Source organism: Myiozetetes cayanensis, unplaced genomic scaffold, assembly GCF_022539395.1.
Source record: "Myiozetetes cayanensis isolate MyiCay16 unplaced genomic scaffold, myiCay2020 scf5-8, whole genome shotgun sequence".
NCBI classification, from domain to species: Eukaryota; Metazoa; Chordata; class Aves; order Passeriformes; family Tyrannidae; genus Myiozetetes; species Myiozetetes cayanensis.
In genome coordinates, this window is record NW_026087742.1 from 2,522,181 (window position 1) to 2,546,094 (window position 23,914).

General features: G+C 41.1%; 1 protein-coding gene across 2 annotated transcripts in view; it reads left to right on the forward strand.

Moving 5' to 3' along the window:
- EPHA3 (EPH receptor A3) overlaps positions 1-23,914 on the forward strand; it is a 183,041-nt gene that overhangs the window by 100,165 nt on the left and 58,962 nt on the right. For both annotated transcript variants that reach the window (XM_050333637.1, XM_050333636.1), the window contains exons 4-5: positions 20,324-20,479; positions 20,817-21,152. In XM_050333637.1, coding sequence (XP_050189594.1) covers positions 20,324-20,479; positions 20,817-21,152 — 492 coding nt within the window. The remainder of the gene's footprint in view (positions 1-20,323; positions 20,480-20,816; positions 21,153-23,914) is intronic.

Below are 23,914 nucleotides of genomic sequence, written 5' to 3' on the forward strand. Positions count from 1 at the left end.
CTCTCATTGTGCATTTTCGGAAGCCAAAATGTTAAAGTGTTTACTGTGCTGTTGAGGAATCGTTCCTTTAACTTTTAACTGCATCTGTGTTCTTTGCAGCAAGTTTGGCATGACTCTGGGACTAGGCAGTAGAGTTGAAAAAAACTTTATCTGTGGTAGCTGGGCTTCAAACAGGGATGATTTTTGTGTGCCTTGCAAGATCTCAGTATCTTGAATTGACAACTCTGACAAAAGTAGCCAAGCAGGTTTTGTTTTTGTTTTTTTTTTGCTAGACCTGATCAATATGAGTAGATGATGCTGGATTACAGGTAGAGGAGTGACCTCTCAGAGGAAATAATTTGGCATGGACTTAGTTTTAACAAGCTGATAATTATGAGGAACAGGGTTTATGGCTTGCTGGGTGCAGGGCTGGAACAGTGTCCTGAAGAGAGATCCAGCTGGAACTGAGTTGGATGAGCACATTCCCAAACTGCAGTGCTGTGGCATCGGAAAAGGCACATCCTCACATCCTTCTCGAGACTTTGGCTGAGCCTAAACCTTGCTCAGAAACCAGAGCAGGGCAGGACCCTTTCCTTTGCTCTCTAATAGAGAATCTCTGTGCTTCAGGGGGCAAAGGATCCAATATTTATGTGCATTTTGCAGATTCCCATCCTTATAAAGGAGATAATACTCAAGATCATACTCAAAAATCTCAGACTTACCCTGTATAATTTACAGTGTTGAAACAGGTTTCTAAGCCCCCTCTAACTGTAAATATAATTGCAACTACTGCAGTGTGTGTTTGATGTTCTTGCAGGAATGCAAAAGGCTTACAAAAGCAGTATTTAGTAGCAAACATTATTTCAGATTTGTGATACATTGTTCCATTACAGATATAGGTCTTTTTAAGTGCAAGTTTTTGTTTGTCTCTCAATTCCTTGTAGGAAAAAAACGTTGCTGGTGCAAGCATTCACTAATATAATGGTGTTCATTGGGTAAAAACCACTGTGTTTGCCTGCATACAAGTGCTTCACAGATATTTAAGGGTAGTCTGTGGAAAGGGCTGTAAATGCCAACATGGTACCACAGGACTCCATCTGTGTCACAGAAGGCATGTTACCAGTGAAATACTTCACCTGCCCAGAAATTACATTTTTCATCCATTTAGAGCCGTGTTTAGAATGAAAAGTATGTTATTTCTGAGATGCCTCTTACATCCTGACTGGGTATGAAAGATGTGCCCATCATTAATGGAGAGGAAATGCTGCTGGTTTACACATCTGACAAAGTGAGGATGATGTTTTGGTATTGGGTAATTTTCAGTGTTGACATGTACAGGGTAGGTTTTGGGGTTTGCACTTGAATATTTTATCTGTAATTTTTTTTAAATATAGCATTTTTTGGTGTATGTTTATGACTGAGTGGGGTGCAATAGTGGAGTTATTTTTATATAAAAGCATAATGTCTTCTCTCAAAGTTCAACTTCTGGCCACAGGAATCTGGTAATGCTTTTGCTTTTCAAGGAATATGATGTGAGATAGAACGTAGCATAAGTTTTTGCTTTGGAGGGTAAATGTTTTGGAATCCTGTCTGGTTGTCTGTGACCTGGGGTGCTGCACATCTCCTTAACTTTGCAAAGTGATAAAGAGCAAAAGGAATATATCCCTTTTGCATCATCCATGAGAATATCCAATTTGGTGGCATTTGACCATGTAAGTGAATGTAATTCAGAAGAGTTAAAATAGATCAAACTGCTCTTGAAAAAGTCAGAAGTTTAACCAGCACCTTAGGCACAAGAAGGACTTTTCACAGATAAACTCTTCCAGTATTAGGAAATTCTAAAGCCTTCTGCTAACAGGACACGACTTCTCAGAGGCATCTGAAGGCCTTGTGTCAAAGCTGGGAAAATGGATGAAGCCAGGTGGCATGCTCAGGATTGAGTCAGTGGCAGTGATGGACTCACTTTTGTTGCAGTCGGTTTTGTACTTATTTTTCCCCCTATATTTATTTTATTTATAATTTTAATTTATATTTATTATTTATATTATGGTGAGCAAACCAACCTCTTGTTGATCCTGTGCTGCAAGTAGATGCCTTTGGCAGTTTACCTCTAATGTTCAGTGTCACTGGGCACATAATTTTGAGAAGACTAATCCTTACCTTTCCCAAGGCAGAGAGCACTTGCAAACATCCCAGTTACATAAAAAACTGTTTTCTTTGGCATTCCTGAGGCCTGGCTTGGAGAAAAATCCTGATGGTCTAAACCCACAGAACCTAATTATGTAGAATAGTTTGGTGTATATGCAGAGATGCTTAGGGAAAGTTCATAAATGCACTTTTAGTCCTGAACAAAAGCCCAAGCAAGGAGGAAAAGGGAGGAAACAATGGAATTTTTTTACAGAATATTTGAATAATGAGATCAGTGCAGGATTGCACACTGAAGATACCTTTTAGGCAACTTAGGTACTCAGGTTGCAGAGCTATTATTAAACCACTGAGGACCCAGAAGTGCAGTGCTGCATGAGATTACGTGCAAGGATCATTGCCTGCACTTCATAACTCTGCCTCTTACTGACAGCAAAAAGGGAAGGACTTGGTTGTGCGTGGCTAAAAGTTTGGGGGCTGATTTATGTGACACGGGTGCCCGGCTGGCATGATGTATGGAAACACCTCTTCTCCTGATGAACTCCCTGGTGTTTGATGTATTTTGAGCAGCTTTACAATCTGCCCTGTGGCAGTTCCAGTGCCCAGTCAGTGGAGATGAAGTGGAGGTGCCTGGCACTGAAATCTTAAAAAACGTGCTGACACCCAGGCTGAACCACAGGCACAGCATCTGATTGATTTTTGGGTTTGGGATGGGTTTTTTTTTAAGGTCCTGGGTGGATGCTCTTTTCACTCAGCACTAATGCTTTGTTTCTGGTTTTTTGTTTGCTGGTTTTCTCTCCCTGCTGTACTCAGGGGGCTGGGCAGCTTTTTTGGTGTAGTGTGATCTCAGATGTTGTAATATGCAGTCAGCACTTTCTCATCTGTTTCTCTCCAGTGTTAATTGCAAAGCCTTTGCAGCCTGCACCATTGCTTCTTTTCAACTGTGTTTAGTCAGGCTTATTTCTGAAACTAAATAAAGGAGAGGGAGCTGAAGAATTAATACTGGCACCTGCCAGTGCTTGAGTTAATGAGCTATATGAAGGAAAGCCTTGTGAAATTGCCCTTTTATATTTTTTTTTCCCCTGTTTTAATTACTCTGGTTATCCTATAGCACCAGTCAGCACTCTCCAAGTAGTGTTAATTTATTTGCCACAAGAAATCCCATAAAAAGAGCTGCTTCCACGTGTAGTTTTAACCCTTACATTTATCCTAACAAATAGAAAAAGCAGGTTTTCAGCATGAGATGTTCCTCCACTGCAGTGCTCCTGGGCTGAGTATTCAGCAGCAATATGGCAAGTTGCAGGGTTTTTCTTTGGTTTTTTTTGTCCTTTTTAAAATTATTATTATTATTTATTATTTATCATTTTTAATTATTATTATTTGACTGATATTTGAAACAAAAGAATGGTTAAATGGCACACACAGTAAACTGAACTGCATTTCTGTCTTGCTGATCACTCACACTGTGTTTTTGTGCAAACTGGACAGTAATGGGCAGCAGCAACTCGTTACTGTTTAATCCAAGTTGGTGTCTTCCTTCAAAATGCCCCTTACCTTTTTTTTTTTTTTTTTTTGAACATTTGTTCCTTTTTTACTACCCCAAAAAAGACAGTGCATCAGTTCAGAGGAAACAAGAGATATGCTTGTCATGGGGCAGCGAAAAACAGCTTTATTTAATACTTTATTTTTGAAATGGCAACTGGTGTCATCATAGAAGCCTCTTCCTAAAGTGCAGTGGCAATGTAATAAGGAATTACTATGTCAAAAGGGAAATGAATTTTCTCAGTCTTTGCTGAGAATGGTAATTAAAAGGAAGGAATTTAACTTGGATTGTTTGTGATAGAGCTCTAAGTAAAGGGTTTGGGGTTGCCTGTGCTGCCACCTTGACAGCTTCCTTTAGGATTACCAAACACACAAAACAAATAATCAGAGAAAGGGAGAGAACTTCTTCTAACTGTCCACAGCCAACAAAACAAACAATGATAAACAAAATATTTCTGCTGTAATTCACGTGACTCTATCACAGTATTTATTTGTTTTGTTCTTGCAACTTTTCTTCTCTTGTTTTTATCTGATTTAATATTAGAAGTTAAGACTGAAGCTCACCTCACTGTCTTTGAAAATACGAATGGTAGACTGTAGATAATGCTTTGCTCAGCCTGAAATCTACCTTTAAAGTATTTTTTCTAACACCACATTATTTTTATTTTTTTTTTTAAAAAGAGCCCAAAACATCTTATTTATGGTAACATTAGGATTAAAGGGCATGATTGAAGGATGTTAACTTTCAGTGCAGTCGCATCACTTGGGCCAAAGGAGGGCCCCTCATGGCTCTGTTGGGTGCATATTGAAAATAATGAATTTGCTTCTTGGGAAAGCAAAAGATGAACAACAGCAGCTCCTGCCAGGGGTTAGGGCAGGGAAGTGCTGCAGCAGCCTTTCTCAGCTGCTCTGCCAAGACACTTGAGCTTTGGCTGGTGACAACAAAAGCTGTTCAAGTCACTGAAATCATCCCGGGCGAGGTCCCCGCGCGTGTTCTCGGGACGGGGGTCGTAACCACATCTTGGTGCTCACACTCCCCTGTCCGGTGGCTGACAGGGAGCAGGGCCATCCTACTTCTTTGTTTACAACAAAATCGTGTCATGACCAAGGTTGAGAGTGAGATTTCGGAGATATCAGGCCTCAAAAAAGGGCTTCTGGAGTCATTTTGTGCTTCGGTTTGGGGTATTACGTGAGAGCACTGCTGGTTTTCTACAGTAGTTCTTTGTCACTTCCAGCCTTGGAACCCCTGTTTGAAGCGGTGATCTCAGAATCTCCTTTGCCAAATCATTACACTATTTGTTTTCAGTAGTTTCCTTTTCATCTTTTAAGATGTTAGCTTTAATTTCTCGACCACAGGCATATTTTTCCCTTTCACTTGCCTCACTTTTTATGAATGCTTCCTAGGCTTTTGTGAATAATATTAAATTTTAGCTGTGCTTTGGCAGTGTTTTCCTGGTTAGGCAGTGAAACCACTTTAAAAAGACTCAGACTTTCTACACAAATACAGCATTTCGTTTACTGACATTTTCTGGGTGCTGTTCTGGGCAGAGCTGTGGGCTTTTCTCATGTAAACTCTGTTCACATGCACTTCACCACCAGGTACCGGGTGGATGGACCAAATTAAATGTACTCTTCAGCTCCAAAACAGAAATGTCACCATCTTCTTCCTAAGACAATGTTTGTTTGTTTTTTTTAAAGTTTGGAAAGGAGTGTCAGGTTCTCTGGTTGTAGCTTCACTGTTGCTATTCCACAAAGTTCAAAAGTATGATCTCGAAGCAGCACATCATTCAACATACAGGCCTGCTGTTGGCTTTTTCTCTGCAGAATTATCCCGTTGCACAGCTATTTATGGCCTTAGTTTGGTACTGTCTGCTTTTGGTTAGCTCATCCTTCTCTGTGCCCCCTTGATTTCTCTGAAATGCCCCACGTGGAGCGACTGAAGCTTTAAATCCACTTATCTCGTCAACTGTACTTGCCACATCTGCAACAGCGTTAGCCCAGAAGGTTTTATGGGGGTGGGTAATATCCTTGGAGTTGCCTCGTGGTCCTTGGAGAATCCAGAGAGTGCCTTGATGACATTCCAGTCTGTCTCTGGATGTGGTTGCATTTGCTTTCACATTATTCAGTTCATGTGTTTGTTCTGCCAGCTTGCCCCTTTACTTCAGAAAATATATCCTGTGCAGATTCTTATTCTGTATTTTGGCAGTGCTGTTCCAAAACTATTTTCCTTTTTTTTTTCCCTCTTTCTTGTTCTTTTCTTTATTTTTCTTTTAATTCTCTCATCCATTATGAACACCAAAGCTCCCCAGCAAAATAAACCAGAGAATGTTGCTGCTATCTCTCTCTTCTGTGTTGGATCTTAATCAGAAAATTAGTGGCAAGGATAATGAAGGGACTTTGCATTGCATTTTTAGCTTAATTAAATAGCAGATAGCTAAAGGAAATCAACATGCAAATGCTGAAAATATTTGTGTTATGTTTCTTGTATTTATTATTTATTATAAAACAGTAAACAGTGGAATATATGCATTGTTCTTCCTCATAAGAAATTTCCACAACTAATGTTACTACATTAATTTATTAGTTCATAGACGTTTCTCCTTATCTATGTATATAACATGTATTTTCATCTCAGCAAATATCAGTTAACAAGAGCCATTTGAGTCGTGGATCAATTAACAGAAATCAATTACTGTCCAAATTGGGAGTTACCTTAGAAAGAGCTGCATTCACCAAACTTCATAGTAAAGAAAGATAAGGCACTGAGTAAAGCAGCTTCAAAATGAGAATGCTGGATAGGGTGGAAGTTGTACTTTAGGGGCAACTGTGAAGATGAAAGTTGCATTTGTACAGCTGGGAAATCCTTCTTAGCCACCCCCTCTAAGGAAAATTAAAAACAGGACGAGATGAGACTCAACAGCCCTGTCCTAAAATTTAGAAACTAAATAATTGAATAATTGAATAATTCTAACTTTAGGTGAAGTGGTTGTTAAAATTGATTTCTTCAAACTGGTGCTACTCTTGTATAGATCCTGGCTTAATTTCAGGCTGATTTTGTTTTAAAAAAATAGATTAAGAAGCCATTTGAGATAAACTGATAGAAACTACTGTAAAGCAAAAGATGTGCACAGAGACTTGCAGTCATGGACCTAAACAGGCTCATGCACGTGTTTAGGTGGCCCATCTTTCACTAGAAGTTACCAAAAACCAAACAAACGTGAAGTTTTAAAAACACTTCTGGTTTTGTGTCCATTCGAACCGTGCTGCAAAGGAGGAGTGGTCCAACTGTAACACTGCAAAGCTTCAGATTAAAGGATGGAGGCATAGCTAAGAAAAATGTCAATACACAGCTTTTTATAGCAACTGCTGAAAGATAAAAATATGCCTTTATCCAGTTTTAGTGTAATTCTGTGAAATCTGGGGACCATCACAGATGGGGGTCCCCGTAGAATGAATAGAGGGGAGTGGTTTTCTAGCCCTGTGTTCTCTTTGTCACAGTGGTCAATCCTGGGTGCTTGTTGTTTTCTGGCCTGCTTTTCTATTTGTGGATATCTGTTAATGCAGAAGGACTTTCTAATGGGTTTTAAAGGCCCATCCAAGGAGTTCCTGGCCTTTGAGGTGAGAGAGAGGAAGGAAGGACCTTCCTGCAGGGCTACTGGAGTGGGACCTTGAGGGGACTTCCAGTCTCGCCCCAGGGGCAAGATCGATTTTAAGTGCTTCTCTCATGCTGACTGGTTATTTATCTTTTATAATCTGATCATGTTTCTTTTCACTGGTGCCACTCCTGGAAAAAGAAAAAAAATTAAATTTTCCAGAGGAGAGGGTTGTTTTTATTCCCTTCACTTCTTCTTTTGTATTTTCTGTTCTCTTTATCTATCTCTGAATCTAGTCACTGCTTCAGCAGCTGATCTGGACTCTGTTAGAGTTGAACTGGATTTTCCAAATGTGGACAAAAAAATGGCCTGTATAGTAACTTTTTAATGACTTTTTCCCTTATTCCGTATACTAATTTTCCCAGTCTCGAGTATATAATTAGAGAGATAAAGCCTGTAGATAAATCCAAGCTTCTGCTAATCTGTTTCCACCGCTCAACATTTCTGCTGTCAAAATCAGGCTACGTGGAAGCAAATGCAGTTCCAATTTATTTTAATGGGAATTCACAATTTTCAGATCGTGGCTGATTAAAGCTGCTCCCGATACCGATTTGTTGTAAATTATTCTTGTTTTGCGTAACCCCTGAACATATTAATTTTGCTACTTAAAAACTGCTGCTGCCAATTAGATAACCAGGCTGTCACTCCAAGCTTTTCAGCACTGAACTTGGCAGTGTTTAACTGGCCCTTTTCTGCCTCATCTCTGGGAGTCCATCCCCAAAGAGCCAATGTTAAATTTAGTGGATATAAAGGCTGAATTATCTCATGGATTCTGCTCACCCAGGCCAAAGCTTTTCTTGCTTCAGCTGGAACCGTTTCAGGAGCTCTTATGAAACCAAGTTATTTTAGTGATCTGGATTTCATAGAATACTTGGCTAGGAAAATAACAACCTTTTTTTTTTTTTTTTCCCCTGTAAAATAGGAAGGATATTGCTTTTTACTTCTACTTTTTACTTGGACTGTGATATCTTAGTAGAAAATAATCATGAAACAGCAATAGGAGGAGAGTCTAAAATTTTTTAATTAGCACATTACCCATTTAATTCCTATTATTTTCAAATAAGCCTACTACCTCAACACTCACTTGCACTGTTTTCTTTATCTCCTTAAATATTTCCTTACCTCTGTTTATGCCCTGTAGAAAATTTGACCTGATATTTGTTTACGGGCTTAATTTTCAAATTGTGCCAACACGGGATTTTATAATGTTGATATTAACAACTAATATTCCAAGAGTTGATAAAATGAGTTTCAATTCTCTAAGAAGTATTCTGTCTGTGAAAGTATTTCTTTTCAGAACTGTCATTAGCGCAGACAGGCAAAGACTGAGAGGTGCAAATCATCCTACAAGCCAGAAGTCTGGACATTCTGCCCCTCCCTGCCCACTGGGCAGCTTAATATTTCTGCTGGTGAATTTTAGACAGTTGTTTTTCCCCCTGCAGATTCCCAGTGAAAGAATCCTAGGGTGTGCAGAGAGTGCTCCACGTGTCCCTCTGTTCTCCAGAAGAGCCAGCTCTGGGAATTGCTTGTTCTCCTTCCCCACAGTCATCCCTGGAATTTAATCTTTGCTTCTTAACATTGGAAGTGGACCTCTCTTAAACTGGGTGGGAGTGTCCTGCTGAATGGATCATGGCAGTGTCAGTCTCTGATAGCTCCTGAAAAGTTAAGGACAGGAGTCATTCTCCTCTGTCATGAGGAGAACCCTTGCCACAGATAAAGCAAAGCAAAAGGAGGGTGCAGCCGAGCAGGGCAGTGACATTCCAACTGCCTGGGGGGTAAACAGGGAGGATTAATATGATTCAGGGCCAATTTACAAATATTGCATCACTCTTTTCTAAACTGGGACTGTTGACAGCTGTTAAACCAGTTGTAAGTATTACAGCTCTTAAGTTATATTATTCCTCAGGAATAGCAAGGCTAGTTGCTGCTGGACTGCTTCAGGTGTTTGCTGGGCACACTTTTAATGAATGTTCTCTGCAACCAAGAAGTGGGAAAAGAGAACACATTCTTTAGCTGTGAATCCTAACGTAGGAGAAAAGTTTTCCCTGTTGGGGAACAGTTAGAAAGTGAATTATGGTTGTACCTGGAAGTGACTGGTCAGTGCAAATCAGTGTCCCAGTTCACAGCTGGACCTGAAGGGCTGTGTGTGTGCCATTTTCCTGGCACCAGGCAGGGATGTGAGGGCTTAATCAGCTGCTGTTTTGGGGGGTTTGGGTCTGCAGTGCCAGGTTTGTGACTCTGGGCAGCTGTCACGGATGATGTCAGTACAGCAGACCACAGTGCTGGTGACATTCACGTCCATGGAAGATCATTTCTGATTAGTTAGGCTATAATAGGATGTTTTACTAATGCATTTTGACAGTCCCTTCAAAACACAGTTACATTTGCCTATGGTAGTCACTTGTTGTGTACTTCAATTGACATGCAGGACAGGCAGCGAGGAGAGGAGCAAGTTAAAAACAACGTGTAAAAGATTTACTGACTCACATGGACACTGAGTTTATACTGGGCTCAGAGCATGTTTAGGAATGTTTTTGTGTCTGTTGTTATGAGGTTTCTATTATACTTCAACTAACTGGATTCCTCTGTGTGAGGCACAGAGCCTTAAATAGGAGAAAAGCTGTATTTGGGATGTTTACAACTGAGATGAACACACTCACTCTGTGGTTTTGGGGGTGAAATGAGAGTTTGTGATCTTCTGGAGCACGACTGGGTTGTCAGAACTAACGTGGTTAGCAGTGAGAGATGGAACCACCAAGCAAAGAACAAACCCTGTTCCCGTTCTCCTCTCGGTGTCAGCAGGGATTCTGAGGGGCTCCTTTGTCTCTGGGTTTTATTTCTTGTTTGTTGTTAAAAACAGTAGTGTCTCGTGTAGGCTGGGATGTTTTCGGCAGAGCAAGCAACAGTTTTACCTTCCTTTTATCTTAGTGTGGTTCTGATTTAAGGAACAGGGTCTGAAAGGGGAGTTTCATGTTGGATGCCTGGATGTTGAACATTTTTTCAAGTGTAGTAAATAGTGACAAAACGCTGTGTGTGCTGGAAGCCAGTGGTCAAAGTCAAGCAGCAAATTACTTCAGTTAAAACTTAATTTTTCAAGAACAGCCTTCCCTGTTTGTTGTTTTCTTTATTGTTTTCACAGGAGAAATTATCTTCTCTGTATTTGTTGAACAGCACAACCTTTGTTGCTGTCAGAAATACACTGTACACACCATGTTAAATAAATATTGGTGTTGTCCATCTTTGCTACCTATTGCTATGGGTAGGACTACTGAGAGCCTAGAAAGAAGGCTTGAGATTTTTCACTACTCTCTGCCTGTAACTTGTTTTAATTTTTGCACATAATGGAAGATTTAAAAGACTTTATTATATGATAAAATGTAGGACTTTCATTACAGATATATTGGCTATCCTTCAGATGGCTGATTAAACTCCTGTTCTATTACTAGGCAACAATTTCCTGTGTTTTATATACGTCAATGTGGTGGTATATCACTTATAATCTAGACAACAATGGGCTGCCCTGACCCAGTTAGATTCAATTTTGGTTCAGTAATATCCTACCATATAACTTGCTTCATTTTCAAATGTGCCATTGGGTTTTATGACGTGATTTTGGTCAGAAAAACTAAAGCAGGTCTTTAAGAAAGAGACCTGTGATCAGAGTTTTACTAACCAAAGTAACCAGGTGTAATTTGACTTCCCTATTTTCAGGATAAAGCAGAAAAATTGTTTCAGCTCAGCTGCAGAGCCTGTGGCTCAAACCTCTTAGGCAGCTCCAAAGGATTCCAGTGGGAAAAGCTGGGAATATTTCTGGTAGGGTAAAAACCACCCCAGCCCCTATTCTGCATCAGTTGGTACTGATAGATGAAGAATTTCATATCTCATGGGGGATTTGCCTAAATGCTCTCAGCTTTGGGGGGTTTCCTTTCAACCTCCTTGGTTTCTGCTTTTGAATGTTAAAGCAAAAAGTGAGAAAAATGAATATTAAAACCAGTGTTGTAGTTAAATTTATTGTGTTTCCAACGTTGTTCCCTCATTCAGAACGTGGCAGGATGTCCATACAGCAAAAGCTTTCATATAAAACATAATGCAGTCGTGATATATATTGTAATGCTGTTCTTTGGTTATTTTCCTCATAAAATCCAGTAGTGTGAACCTGCTGCTACTGTTGAGCTTCAGTGGAATTGAAAAGTGTTAATTGAACGTGTGGCATTTTATACTACCACATAATATCATTTATTTTAGAGAACACAATACTGGAAACTCGGTTTCCTCTCCCTTCTGATGAATTTTCTGCATTGCAAAGTGAATGCTCTTGGAGGATATTGAGTTCTTGCTTTTGTTACTCTTTGTAAAGCTTCCCCTCTGCAAGGGCAGATTTAATTCTGTAGCAAATACCCTGTAAAATGCAATACATCAGATTCTTTGTTTTCTAAATAGCTAAGATTCTACCCCCCTTGGATTCACACAGGTATCAGGCTAGACCATAAAAATGCTGAACTGTGGGATTTCTTTTTTTTTTTTAATTTACTTTTAATTGGGTTTTTGTTCAGTGGATAATTGCTTACCCTGCAAAGCCAGACTTCTTTTAATACATGCATAGAAAATGCATGTTAAGTAATTAAGAATTTAAAAAAAAAAAAAAAAAAAAAAAAAAGTTAAAATACCAAGGAAGAACAGGTAAAATTTTGCTAAAGCATACAATTTATAAATACTGCACTGGAGTGGTTAGATAGTTTTACAAGAGCCTTGGGCTTTTCCTCTAAGCTATGAGAACTGTCAGTGCACAGATGTCCCCAGAGGCCATAACTGTTTAATTTTCAGGCTTTCTGCTGGAAGGATGAAAATATAGTCAGTGAAAAAGGCACGAGAAGAGAAGAGGTTGTTCTGACAGTGATGAAGCTGCAGTGTTTTGGTCCTCTGCTTAAAGCTTTTCTTTAGGAATCTCTGAAACCTCTCTCTGCCTGTTCCACATCCCATTAAACGTGGTAAAATACAGATTATAATGTCTGTTTATTTGTATTTATACAAATAGATGTATTTATATCTAAAATACTCATATAGATGCACCCATTAAGTGGCATTAACAGCATCATTAGCAAAGCAATGGCTGTTTCTTGTCCCCTGTTACAAATTATGGCTTTGTTCTGGAGCACTAAATTATATCCCAGACTTATGTCAGCAAGTTGTGACAGTGGCTTAAACCAAGGGGGGCTTTTTCCTCCAGGTTTAAATGCCTGCCACTGCAGCCCCATTTCTCTTCATAAGGGCTTCCCTTCCCCAGCACCAGCTCCCAGTGAATTCAAGTGAATATGTCCAATAGTTGGCAGGGAAACCATCAGGAAGGGGTTCAGTAGCCCCTCACTGAATGAGGCACAGCCACACAATTGTAGCTTTTCATCCCTTGTTAATCTCAGTGTTTAAAAATGCCAACTTTTTTTGGTTTGTGTTTTGGTTTTTGGGGTTTATTTTGGGTTTTGTTGTTGGTTGTTTTTGTAAGGGAGGACAGCGTAGCATCCCCAGTGCTTGCTTCCTAAACTTTGAGGCTTATCTGCATCTAGCTGTGTCTTCAGCCTCCAGAAGCTGAATTAAAAAATTATATTTATGTATATTTTATATGCATATTATATTAAAATATATTAAAGTTAAGGAAACAGGGAGATATCTTTTAGATAGTTCTGCAAATTAGAGATAAACTGAAATGTGCCTCAACCCCGACCCCAGAGAATATCTCTAAGGGGAAAGGCATTTGTTACATTTCTTTTCCAATTAATTTGACAGCTCTGCTGAGACTTCTAACAGAAGTACTAATTCCTGCTAATTGCAGGAGTGGACCTGTGTCACTGGGGAGCTGGGCTGAGCTCTTTGTAACATCACACAACCCACCAGGCAGCACGTGGATTAGGAGGGTCACTGGAAGAAAGAACACTGGATTTGGAGCCTGTTCTGCAGTAATTTCTTTTTCACCTGCAAAATGGGGACAAGTCACAGATTCCTGTGTGTGCTGACAGAGGTAGAAAGTTGTACAAGAACGTTCAGCCATGGTAAATACAAAATCACCTCTCCTCCCTCCCCGAGATAAAATATATATATACCTTTTGTACATCTGAATTAACTGTTTTGGCCTGGGATATTTGCATTGACATCTTGGTCAATGGCTTGCCAAAAATAAAGACCAAAACAGAGGCCCAAATGTGGTAGAGAGTAAGAGGAAAAATGTAGTTCATGTGTATAAATCAATTAGTTTCATCAGGCAGGTTATGGAAAGAATAAGAGAGTTTTCCACCTGGTGAATGACACTGCAGAACCAGAGATGGGTATTAGCAAAGGCTTAGAAGATATTCCTGTAAAAGCTGATGGGACAGTTTGTTTGTTTGTTCAGCACAGAGAAGGTAAGTTCATGATAAGTCTTTTTAAGGTAAGGAATAGCTTGGAAAGGACACATCAGGAGCAGCTGGCCTCCCTGGTCATGATAAAAAACAAGGATACAGTGATTTGGCTAAAAAGCTACCAAATCTGAAGTTAATATCATTTTTTTTCACTTTGCATTGACTACCTAGACTAGAGTGGAATATCAGAGAAATTCATTGGGACCAATAACTTGAAAAAAACCCACCCCAAACACTGGATATTTTACATGAAGGAGAGTACAATGGAGGATGAACATAATTAACATATTTAGCCTTTGTCAAAAACTAAGTTAACAGGTGTATCAAACCTTATGTTTCCAGGTTTTTGAAATAATTATCTAGGTTGGAGGTGTGAGGGTGAAATAGTGAGGATTTATTGTTTGAAGCTGTTGGGATTCTATGTCTAGTTTGCCTTGGAGGAGCCTATAGTGTAATTTTTGTGCCAGGGAAAAATTATTTCTTTGCTTTTTCTCATTGCTGGGCGATCATTTAAAATTCCTTGTGTGTGTATTTGTACAACCTCTTTTTTTTTTATCCCGGCTTCAAGTTGATGTTGGTAGTTGCTGGTAGCAATCACGAGCTGGAATGCACTGCAGAAAAGGAGATAGAGAAGCCTGCAAGGCACAAAAAGTGGAGCTGTTACAGGCTGTGGCTGAGAAGGTGCAGCGTTATTCCCTCAGGAGAACGCTGTCTCTTATGTACATATAATTAATATGTCTGCCACTAACAGTTATTAAACAGAGAACAGGAATTGTTTCTGCTGGATGACTTGACCTGGGAGTAAAGCCAATTTAAAAAGCATCTGATTAAAATACGTTAAGGTCACAGATCACTATAAAATATGAAGTGGGGAGGAAAAAGCAGAAATTTACTCATGAGTAAGATTAAATACTACTGGATTTTTTTTTTGTGTGTGTGTGTGTGTGCTAGCAGCAGCTTTCAGGTGTAAAAAATGAAAAGGGCTCCTTCTGCAGTGTATTTTTCTAGAACCATTTCAGTGTCACAGTGCACTGACTCCTTGTCCCCCCGCACACAGCACAGTCCACCCTGCTGGCACAGGGGCTGGACAGAGGGGAGAGACATGATTTCCTGGGCTCTCAGGTTTTTGGCCTCTTGCTGTTGGAGGCGGATTGGTGATGGGGAAAGAAATTTGCATCAGTTTTTGTGTTAATTGCTGATTTCTTCTAACAGCTGCAGTAGCTCTTCAAATCTGGCAGCAGCTTTGGCTGTGATCGCTGCGTTTTCCAGTCTAGAGATGCAAAAGTACCCATGATGCAGTAGTTTCTCCTGCAAAGAAAACCTACAAACAGTTCCATTTTTCCATCCTTTTTCTAATAACGGAAAGAGTGGTAGGAATTCACTTCAGTATTTAAAACACAACTTTCAGAACAGAAGGTACGTCTTGTGCACGGAAAAGATGACATCAGATTTTATTGATTTGCTTATAATGCTTGGCAAAAAAAAGAATGGCTGGGTTGCCTCTGCAACTGCTCCCAGCACCAACTTTCTGTAATTATTTTGGGTATTATGTCCAATGTACCGAAGACTCCAGGGAAGGCAATGTAAGAATACAAATAATAATTGTAAGGGGTTTTTTTAACTGTAAGTTTTTATTTCTTCAGCAAACAGAATAGACTCCTACTGGCAATGAGAGAAGGTCAGTATCCTTACCTCTTTCTGAGGATATTCCTATTTCTACTGTAAGGAATAATACTTAGTTTTGAGACCTACTTACTTAAATGTTGTCTTACTGTTTATTTGGATCTGATGACAAGAGGCTGAAGTTCAATGGAAATATGAATCAGGAATAGACAGTAATTTTTAGAACCCTATTTGGGCTAGGTTGGTGCACAAGAAGGTACCTACAAGCCCAGGAGAGAGAGCGAGAGAGGATGATACACACATACATATAACATTATAGATTATGTGGCTTTTCATACATTATTAAACAATGAGAGCTCCTGAAGATGATTTCAGTGCTCTGAGGGATTTCGCAGGAAACCTACATTATAAAGCATTGTTTCCTCCTGAGCAGGGTGCCTCAGGGAACAAGGGAGGAAAAAAAAGAGCCATGGAAACACTTTTAAAAGGGGCGGGAGAAAGAACGGTGCAAAGATGCAAGATTGGATGTGGGCATCGGGGTGAGCCAAAGGTCATCCTGGGGCTTCAGGTTCAGCCTCAGGACCTCTGCTGCTGCTCCTTGGCGTGTCATTCCCACAGCTGACTGTGGGAATAGTTTTGCAAAGCCCCTCTAGCAGTGACCACGCTCATGGGGGACGTTTCCCTGTCCTCTCCGCAGGGGACAGGAGGTTTGTCCTGGGATTGCTCTCAGGTGTCCAGTTAACACCCACCATGAGGAGAGGTTATCTGGGAGCTGTACAGGTTTATGACTGAACTCCCTTACTTCCTAAATGCTGTGGATTAAACACCACAGTGGCATTTCAGCCTGGGCTGTTTTAGTGAAGAGCAGAGGAACAAAGGGGGGAAAACACTCCATCACTTGGTGGATTCTGGAAACACCCAGTGTCAGGGATGTGGATATCCATTTCCAGAGGGCTGTGATGCTCAAGCCTTGCCCCAAAGCATCCTGCCTCTGTTCAGAGCACAGAAAGCAGGGTGTGAGTGGGGAGTATGAGTCAGTTTACAAATAAAGATTTGCTTTGACCTTGTGCAGGGAGATGGGCCCTGTCAGGCCCAGAGTTCTGGGGCTGGGAAGTCATCGGCTCAGGCAGCACAGGCTCCAGTTGTTAGTTGGTATTTACAGCAGGGAATTGGTGATACTGCTCTGGGTGTAGGGGGCTGCAGGGTCTGCGTACTAAAACGCTCCTCTGTACCAGCAGGTTTATGTTTTAATTTAAAATTCATTTCGATTTAAATTAATAATTTAACCCTTAATTAGGAGCGTGTTTGCATCTCAAACGGGTTAGTCAAGCAGAGGCTAAATTCACTTTGCTGTTGAAAAGATAGTCACATTTTTTTTAATCAGTAGCTACCATGCATTTGGTTTTGTTTCACTAACTTCCCCCTCTCTCTGTCACTGAGATAGACTCATCAGTTATAGCTTAAGGAAATTCATTTTCATACTGTCCTGAAATTCTTACCAGACTTTGGCAAAGTCATCGTGGCCTCACGCTGAAAGAGTTTGAAATCATACTGGACACAGGTTTTTTTTTTCTTCCTGGACCATTGCATCTACTTCCTCTTGCATCGTTCCCCCTTGTGAGGGAAAGAAAAATTTCTTAACTTTTAGAGGAAATCGTGGAGAAAACGTAACTGCTGTTCACAGCTGGTTTCTGTGCTGAAGTTACAGACTCTGTGAAGAGTTCCTATGCTAGTTCCTGTGCCATTTTCAACCTGACTGAAACCAAAGCCATGGTACTCACCTCAAAAAGCCAAACTTTCTTCCACTAGTACATGTAATCCAATTTGTCTGACAGGGAAACGAATGCATTTCGAAGTAACAGCTTTATTTTTTCTTATATATCAGAATTTTTAAAATTACTAGAAAAAGAATAATTATAATAAGTACATCAACATTTTTCATTCCACTGTTCCATTTCAAGTATGACTCCATTATTTTTTTCTCTCCTTTGGGCTGTAGTTGTGAATAATCTTAAATTGATCTGACAGACAAAGACAGGAAGTGCAAGACAGCCAGAGGGGAAGACATGAGATTGGGATGCCCTTGCTGGGGCATACTGGGACAGCAGGAATCTGACCTGCTCATGCCCTCACCCTGACTGTGGTCTCTTCCTACTGAAATATGAAGTGCAAAACTATGAAATCCCTGACCCCACACCACCAGCACCTTTTCTTCAATGAGGTCTGTGGGTTTTCACCTGAGGGATGAAAGAGCCATTGATTAACGGAGCAATTTGATTCATTCCTTTCTCTTCTTCACAGAGTCCGTCCACTTCTTATGTAAGCTTGTTTTACTGATGTTCAGCTCGCTGCTGTGTTAAAATGCTGCTTTGAAAGTGTCCCAAATACACAGTCTTGCTGTATTTCCATCCAGTAGCTGAATTCTCATGTGTCACAGTTAATAAGCAGTGGAAATTGTGTCTTGTAGGAAGATCATGACAAATGTTCAGTTTTAAGTTATTAATCTTCTTCCTCTCATTAAACTACCACATAGAATTATTTTTAAAAATTCCATTGTATACGTTCTTAAATACATCTTTGCCTTGTGTATGCCTGCCCATAAATGTAAAAGTGTCCCTTCAAGCTGAGCAGAAGCAAAACCATTGGAGTTTGGTGCTTTGCAGTAAGTTTCAATGAGTTTTTGGAGAAAGTGCTGTGTAATTAGCTGGGCAGATGAAGTGTGGTGTTTATTCCTTCATGTGTTTGCTTAGTTTTATTTAGTTTATTTAGTTTGCTTAGTTACTAGTGTTGGAAAGAACAGGATTGGAATCCATTCTTTTTTCTACCTGGCTCATTGTCTTAGGGTTGGGAACAGAGACAGTAAAATCATTGTGTGACACCAAAGAGGTTTTGCTCAAGGTACATCATGGGGCAGTATTTGGGAGGAAATAGGATTTAATCATAAAAGGCTGCAAAAATAACAGGAAAACAAACAAACAAACAAACAAGCCAGTTGTTTCCTGCTGCGTTTCCTCCTAGTGGAGGTGTGCAAGAGTGGCTTAGGTTTCCTTAATTTGGCTTTATTTCCTTAATTTCTTTAAACTCCTCTGCAGCCCTCGAGGAGAGCCAAACAGCAGAAACTCCAGCTGAAGGTGGGCAGGCTGTGCCAGGTCAGGCAGGTTGGTGCTGGGCTCTGGGAGCTTCCCCACAAGGTCACGTTTTTGGCAACTCTGCTTTTCCCAGATTGCCTGTTGGGCCCGTGCCTCAGAGCCTCAAACTCGGCATTGTTTCCTGGGGGCTCGCAGGAGAGAAGCTGGAGCAGGAGGTGCCTTTCCCAGCTGCTTTGCCAGCGTGGAAGTCACAGGGAGCAGCTGCAGCCGGGGCTGGGAAGTGCTGAAGGGTGGCTGAGATGAATGCTTCCCTGTGACACACTTCATGCTTCTCACACCGTTTTCAGCACAGGGGGAGGAGGATTTCCTTTATTAAGATGTTTCAGGGTAGGGCAGAGTGGTTCTCTCACTGCTTTGTCAGTGCATTTCACTCAGGTGTTTGGCACTGGGGACCAGCCCACAGATTTGCCTTACCCACGGATTTATTTGGGTTTTGATCACGTTCCCTGTCTGCTCCATCATTTACAAAGATGCTGATATTTTTGTTCAGGCTTTTTGCCCTTCCAAAGACTTTGCTGTTTCGGCAGTTCATGGGTGAACACAAAACACCACATCATAATCTCAGATTTTATGCCATGTTTATGAATCAGTTCACCTCTATAAGCAGAAATTGCAAAGTGTGTTACCTGAGACTGGTAAACCCATTCTTTTGGCTTCCAATTAGCATTTAATTTAGTGACAGGTCCCTAAGCTTAACTGTCTAGGGCCCAGACACAGAAAGAAGCCATGTTTTTCTTTGTATTACTCTTCTTTTTAACATTATATTTGTAATGACAGTCTACTGGGTTTTTCCTGACGTGCTTCTGCATTAGGCAGTGTTTGCTGAGGAACCAAAGTGTAGCAAAAGCTGAATTTGTTCTAAGATGTTTTTGTTAGCGTGTGGTTTTTGTAAGTATGAGCACAGACCTGTGTGTGACCAGTGTCAGGCAGAATTTCTTGCTTCAGAAATGCCATTTGGAGATGGATGCTTGCCTTGGGGGAAAGCAGCAGCTGAACAGCAGAGTCTGCCGATTCCTATCTGATTTTCATCTCTTTTTTCATCATCTTGGTGGAAAGAAGTCAACACTTTTATTTCACTACACAGGTTTTCCATAAGAAGCTATTTCCTAAATTGTTCCTTTCTATATAACTTACTTCTTCTGATGCAAACATGGCCCTGAGTCGGTGTAAAATGCAGCAGGAGTCAAAACACAGGGAGTGTACCAATGTAAATAAAACACCACCTCCCAGAGTTTTTCAGAAGCAGCTTTTGTGGGTCAAGCCCCATCCCTGGAGGAATGGGTTAATGTTAAAAATATCCTCATTATGCAAATTATTGATAGTATCAGCAGCAGCTCACTGAGCCTGATGCATGGTCCTTCAGAAATGGAACAGATCTTTCACTGTTCAGGTTATTTTCTTGATTTTGCCTTCTTAGTCCTAATGAACTGAAGAGAAATAGTTTGCAATTAGCGTGCCCTTTTAAGCAACCCTTGGCAGTAGAGAGAGGATAAAGTAAGATGCTTCTGCAGGATAGGGCCAAGGCTTTGGTAAATTAGCCAGAAGAGAAGAAAAAGTGATGTTCTCAAAATGAATCATAGACGATATTTATTCTTAGTGGTGCAATGCACTGCTTTGTCTTCCAGGCAAAATTAAATGCCAAATCCAAGCCAGTGCGTGAAGAACTCCACTTTACCAAGAGGTTTTATTTCCATCAGCTCTCATTATGAGAAAAATCTGCAATTTCAGACCATAACTGCCTGCAAACTGTGATCTGCATATGGATATGCTCCAGGGCAGTGATCACACTTTAAAATCAAGATGTCCACAGAATTTAAAAACCACACTCCTGTTATTTTTGCAGCTTGTCGACCCGGGTTCTACAAAGCCTCTGCTGGCAACGTGAAGTGTGCCAAATGCCCTCCCCACAGCTCCACCTACGAAGACGCCTCTCTGAACTGCAGGTGTGAAAAGAATTACTTTCGCTCTGAGAAAGACCCTCCATCCATGGCTTGCACCAGTGAGTAGCATCATCGTGCTCCGGGCTGTCATCCCTGCTCCTCCATCTGCACCCCAACAACAGCTTGCTTGCTTCCTCCCATGTCCCACTGCAGCCAGCCATCCACTCCCTCAGCGTCTTCTCACGTCCAGGAGGGGAGCTAGGGTTTTGAAATTCCTACTTTCAGCCCTCAGCTGCACCCTGAGGTGATAAGAAAACACGGTGCTTAATAATCTAGGTCTGTGGTGTGTAGTGAAATATTTCAGGAGTCTCTAACTGGAAGAGTTTGGTTATTTACGCTTTTTACTTTTGTGTTTTTTGTGCCTTTGTTACTCACTCCTCTGATTTCCTTTCCCAGGGCCGCCATCCGCTCCCAGAAACGTCATCTCCAACATCAACGAGACGTCCGTCATCCTGGACTGGAGCTGGCCCCTGGACACGGGGGGTCGCAAAGACGTCACCTTCAACATCATCTGCAAGAAGTGCGGAGGGAGCGCCAAGCTGTGCGAGCCCTGCAGCGACAACGTGAGGTTCTTGCCCCGCCAGAGCGGGCTCACCAACACCACGGTGACGGTGGTGGACCTCTTGGCGCACACCAATTACACCTTTGAGATCGACGCCGTCAACGGGGTGTCCGACTTGAGCGCGCTTCCCAGGCAGTTTGCCGCCGTCAGCATCACCACGAATCAGGCTGGTGAGTCTCTTTCTGATCTACCCCTTTTTTTTCCTCTGTACAAAACCAGGTACCTTTGTTGTGCAGAATTTACCTTGCACACTGTTGGTGTGTTACACACTGTTGGTATTCTTTTTTTAGAAGAATAATCGAGTCAATTAGTTACCCTTGCACACTGTAAGTGTGCAAGGGTAACTAATTGACTCGACTATTCTTCTAAAGGTAAAAGCAGAAACAAACCCAGCGTGTGTTTCTGTCACAGAACCTGGCAGCATGACTGTTATGACTAACTCCCAGTTCCCAGTTAATAGCCTCTAATAGGAGACTCACACAATCCCTTAACCAGAATGTGTTTTATTAATAAAGCCGGATTTTAATAAAACACTCATTTCGATAATCTCCAACGTAAATTCCTTTAGTAATCTCAGCGATTAATTTTGATTAAATGGAAGTGAAAAAAGGGCTTTGATGTTAGACACATAAAAAGCTAACATTAAATTACAGTGGTTTAAAAACACAGCTTTTTTTTCCCACCCCTTCACAAGTTGCCTCACCAGCTCTGAATTATTGCCAACATGATGGGGGTGTGGAGCTGAATACGGAATTAAGTCCCGCTGTCGTAGTTGATAGTACAGAAAAGGGCTTCTCTGCTTCTGTGGGGACTTATTAAACTCCCTGCATGAGCACAGCAGCGTGCCCTGACTGTTGGACCAGAGCTTCTGTCATTGCTGCACTAGTCTACCACTTGCTTTTCCTTTAAGGTTCCATCTATCTTAAAGATGAGAAGAATCCAGGCTCTTCTCTGGCATTTGGTTGGGTGCGATTTTTTTAGGAGCAATGTTTGCCAGTGAAGAGGAAGACTAGACCCTGAAATGTCTATTATTGTGCTCCATGAGTTCACCATCAGGAAGCTCTGTACTGAAAACATTCATGTTTGCAGTCAGTCCTCTCCCACCTCCTCCCAGCCCACGCCCCATCCCCAAAATACCTACACTTCTGTGTTCCTTCAGTCACAAACAAGTTAAGGTTGTTCTAAGTAGGCATTCTCCTGGTAGGCTGTGTCACTGCAGTGTGTTTCACTACAGAGGATGTATCTCCTCTCCTCAGATCACGGATCAGCTTCAGTGGGAGGCATAAAAATGTGAGAACAGGCTGTTTTCCTGACACCAGTCACCACTCCTCCAAGTGCTCTGGGGGGCTGTCTAACTGTGCAGTGGGCAGACAGAGGTAAATCTACCCAGTTGAGACTTCTTCTCGTGAGCTCTTTCTCATCCAAGCATTGATTCAGCTCTGAAACCTGCAGTCAATGCATTTCTGGCACTGGCAGCTCTGTTTAATACAATCCACAGGCTGCTTAAGCAGTTTTTTAGTCTGTTTCCTACTTTTATGCATAGCCCCTTTTTTCTTTAAGGACATTTAGGTGATAGGGGGTGCTGTCTCTTGATCGTGCTAATTGTTTTTTACTGTGATAGAATTCCCTTAGAAGTTCTGCAAGTTGCTAAAATTAGACCTCAGATGTGTACATAAGTAATCTTTTAAAGCATAATTGCACAAATGCAATTTGTCTTGCATTCCCTTACTCTTAAGATCGCAAAATACACCAGAAGCATATTTTTAGCTAAAGTCATTCTTATACCTGGGGGGGGTGGGAAAGTGGAGAAAAATTATGATCATCTATCTCAAATTGCATTGGTTTAACTGGGAGGAGTCTCAAAAAAGAATTAAAGCACTTTTGAGCTGGATCTGGAGGAGAACAAAAGGTTCCAAAAGCCAGTCATGACTCTAGGGATATTATTTGCTCTAGGTGCATTTCTTCAAAGATAGGGTTATCTACCAGTTGGATAAATCTCTTGTTAAATGATTAAATTCCTGCTGGACTCAAGGAAGTAAGAGAGATGTATTTCTCTGGGAGGTTATTCCATGGATGAGTTATCACATGGGGTGATAGAATCAGTACAGCAGAACAGACCCTGGGGACAGAGCTCCTGGCAAGTCTGCAGAAGGAATTATCCTGGTTTAATGGTTGGATTCAATGGTCTTAGAGGTCTTTTCCAACCTAAATGATTCCAATGATTCTATGCCAGTCAGTAGGCTGCAGGTTTTGGGGAAGAGGATTGAAATGTAGAAGGTCCTTACAACACAGACCTCTTCAGTCCCTCCAGAATCCAGGGTATTTCACTTCTGCCAACCTTGATCCGAGAATCCTGGACCCTTTGCAGTGGGTGTGGTGAAGCTGCAGATTTAATCCTGGATTTTTGGTATCCATGTGTTTTTTTCGAGCACTGTCAGGTCCTGTGCCAGCTTGGTGAAAGCTGCTCTGCAGAATGTTTCTCACCCACCCAACTGCAGAGTGTGTTAACAATTCAGCTGATACTTTCAGAGTCAGTCACTTTGCACAGCAGCTCCATTTTTGTACCTAAAGGGGCTATATACAGACATGCCCACACATTTGTGGTTTACATAGACCCACACAAACAGTTTCACCTTAAATGTTGCTGAAAAATTCACCTTTGTGAACCCTCAGTTCCACAATCTGTAACAATCTCAGTGAGATTTTCCTGAAGGGTTTTTCAAACCTGATCTAGAAGTAAAGTTGTCACTTGTAAGGCTGGAAACATCCAAACTCTGATTCTACTGGTGCCGTGAAAGCAAAGAGGATGATACATTTTACAGTACATAACTGTTAGAAAATCAAAATTCAGAATTGTTTCAGAAAATCGTTCGTTTTGGTTTGCTTTTTTTTCTCCCAACTCTCTGTTCTGATTTTTTGCTGTGTTTTTATT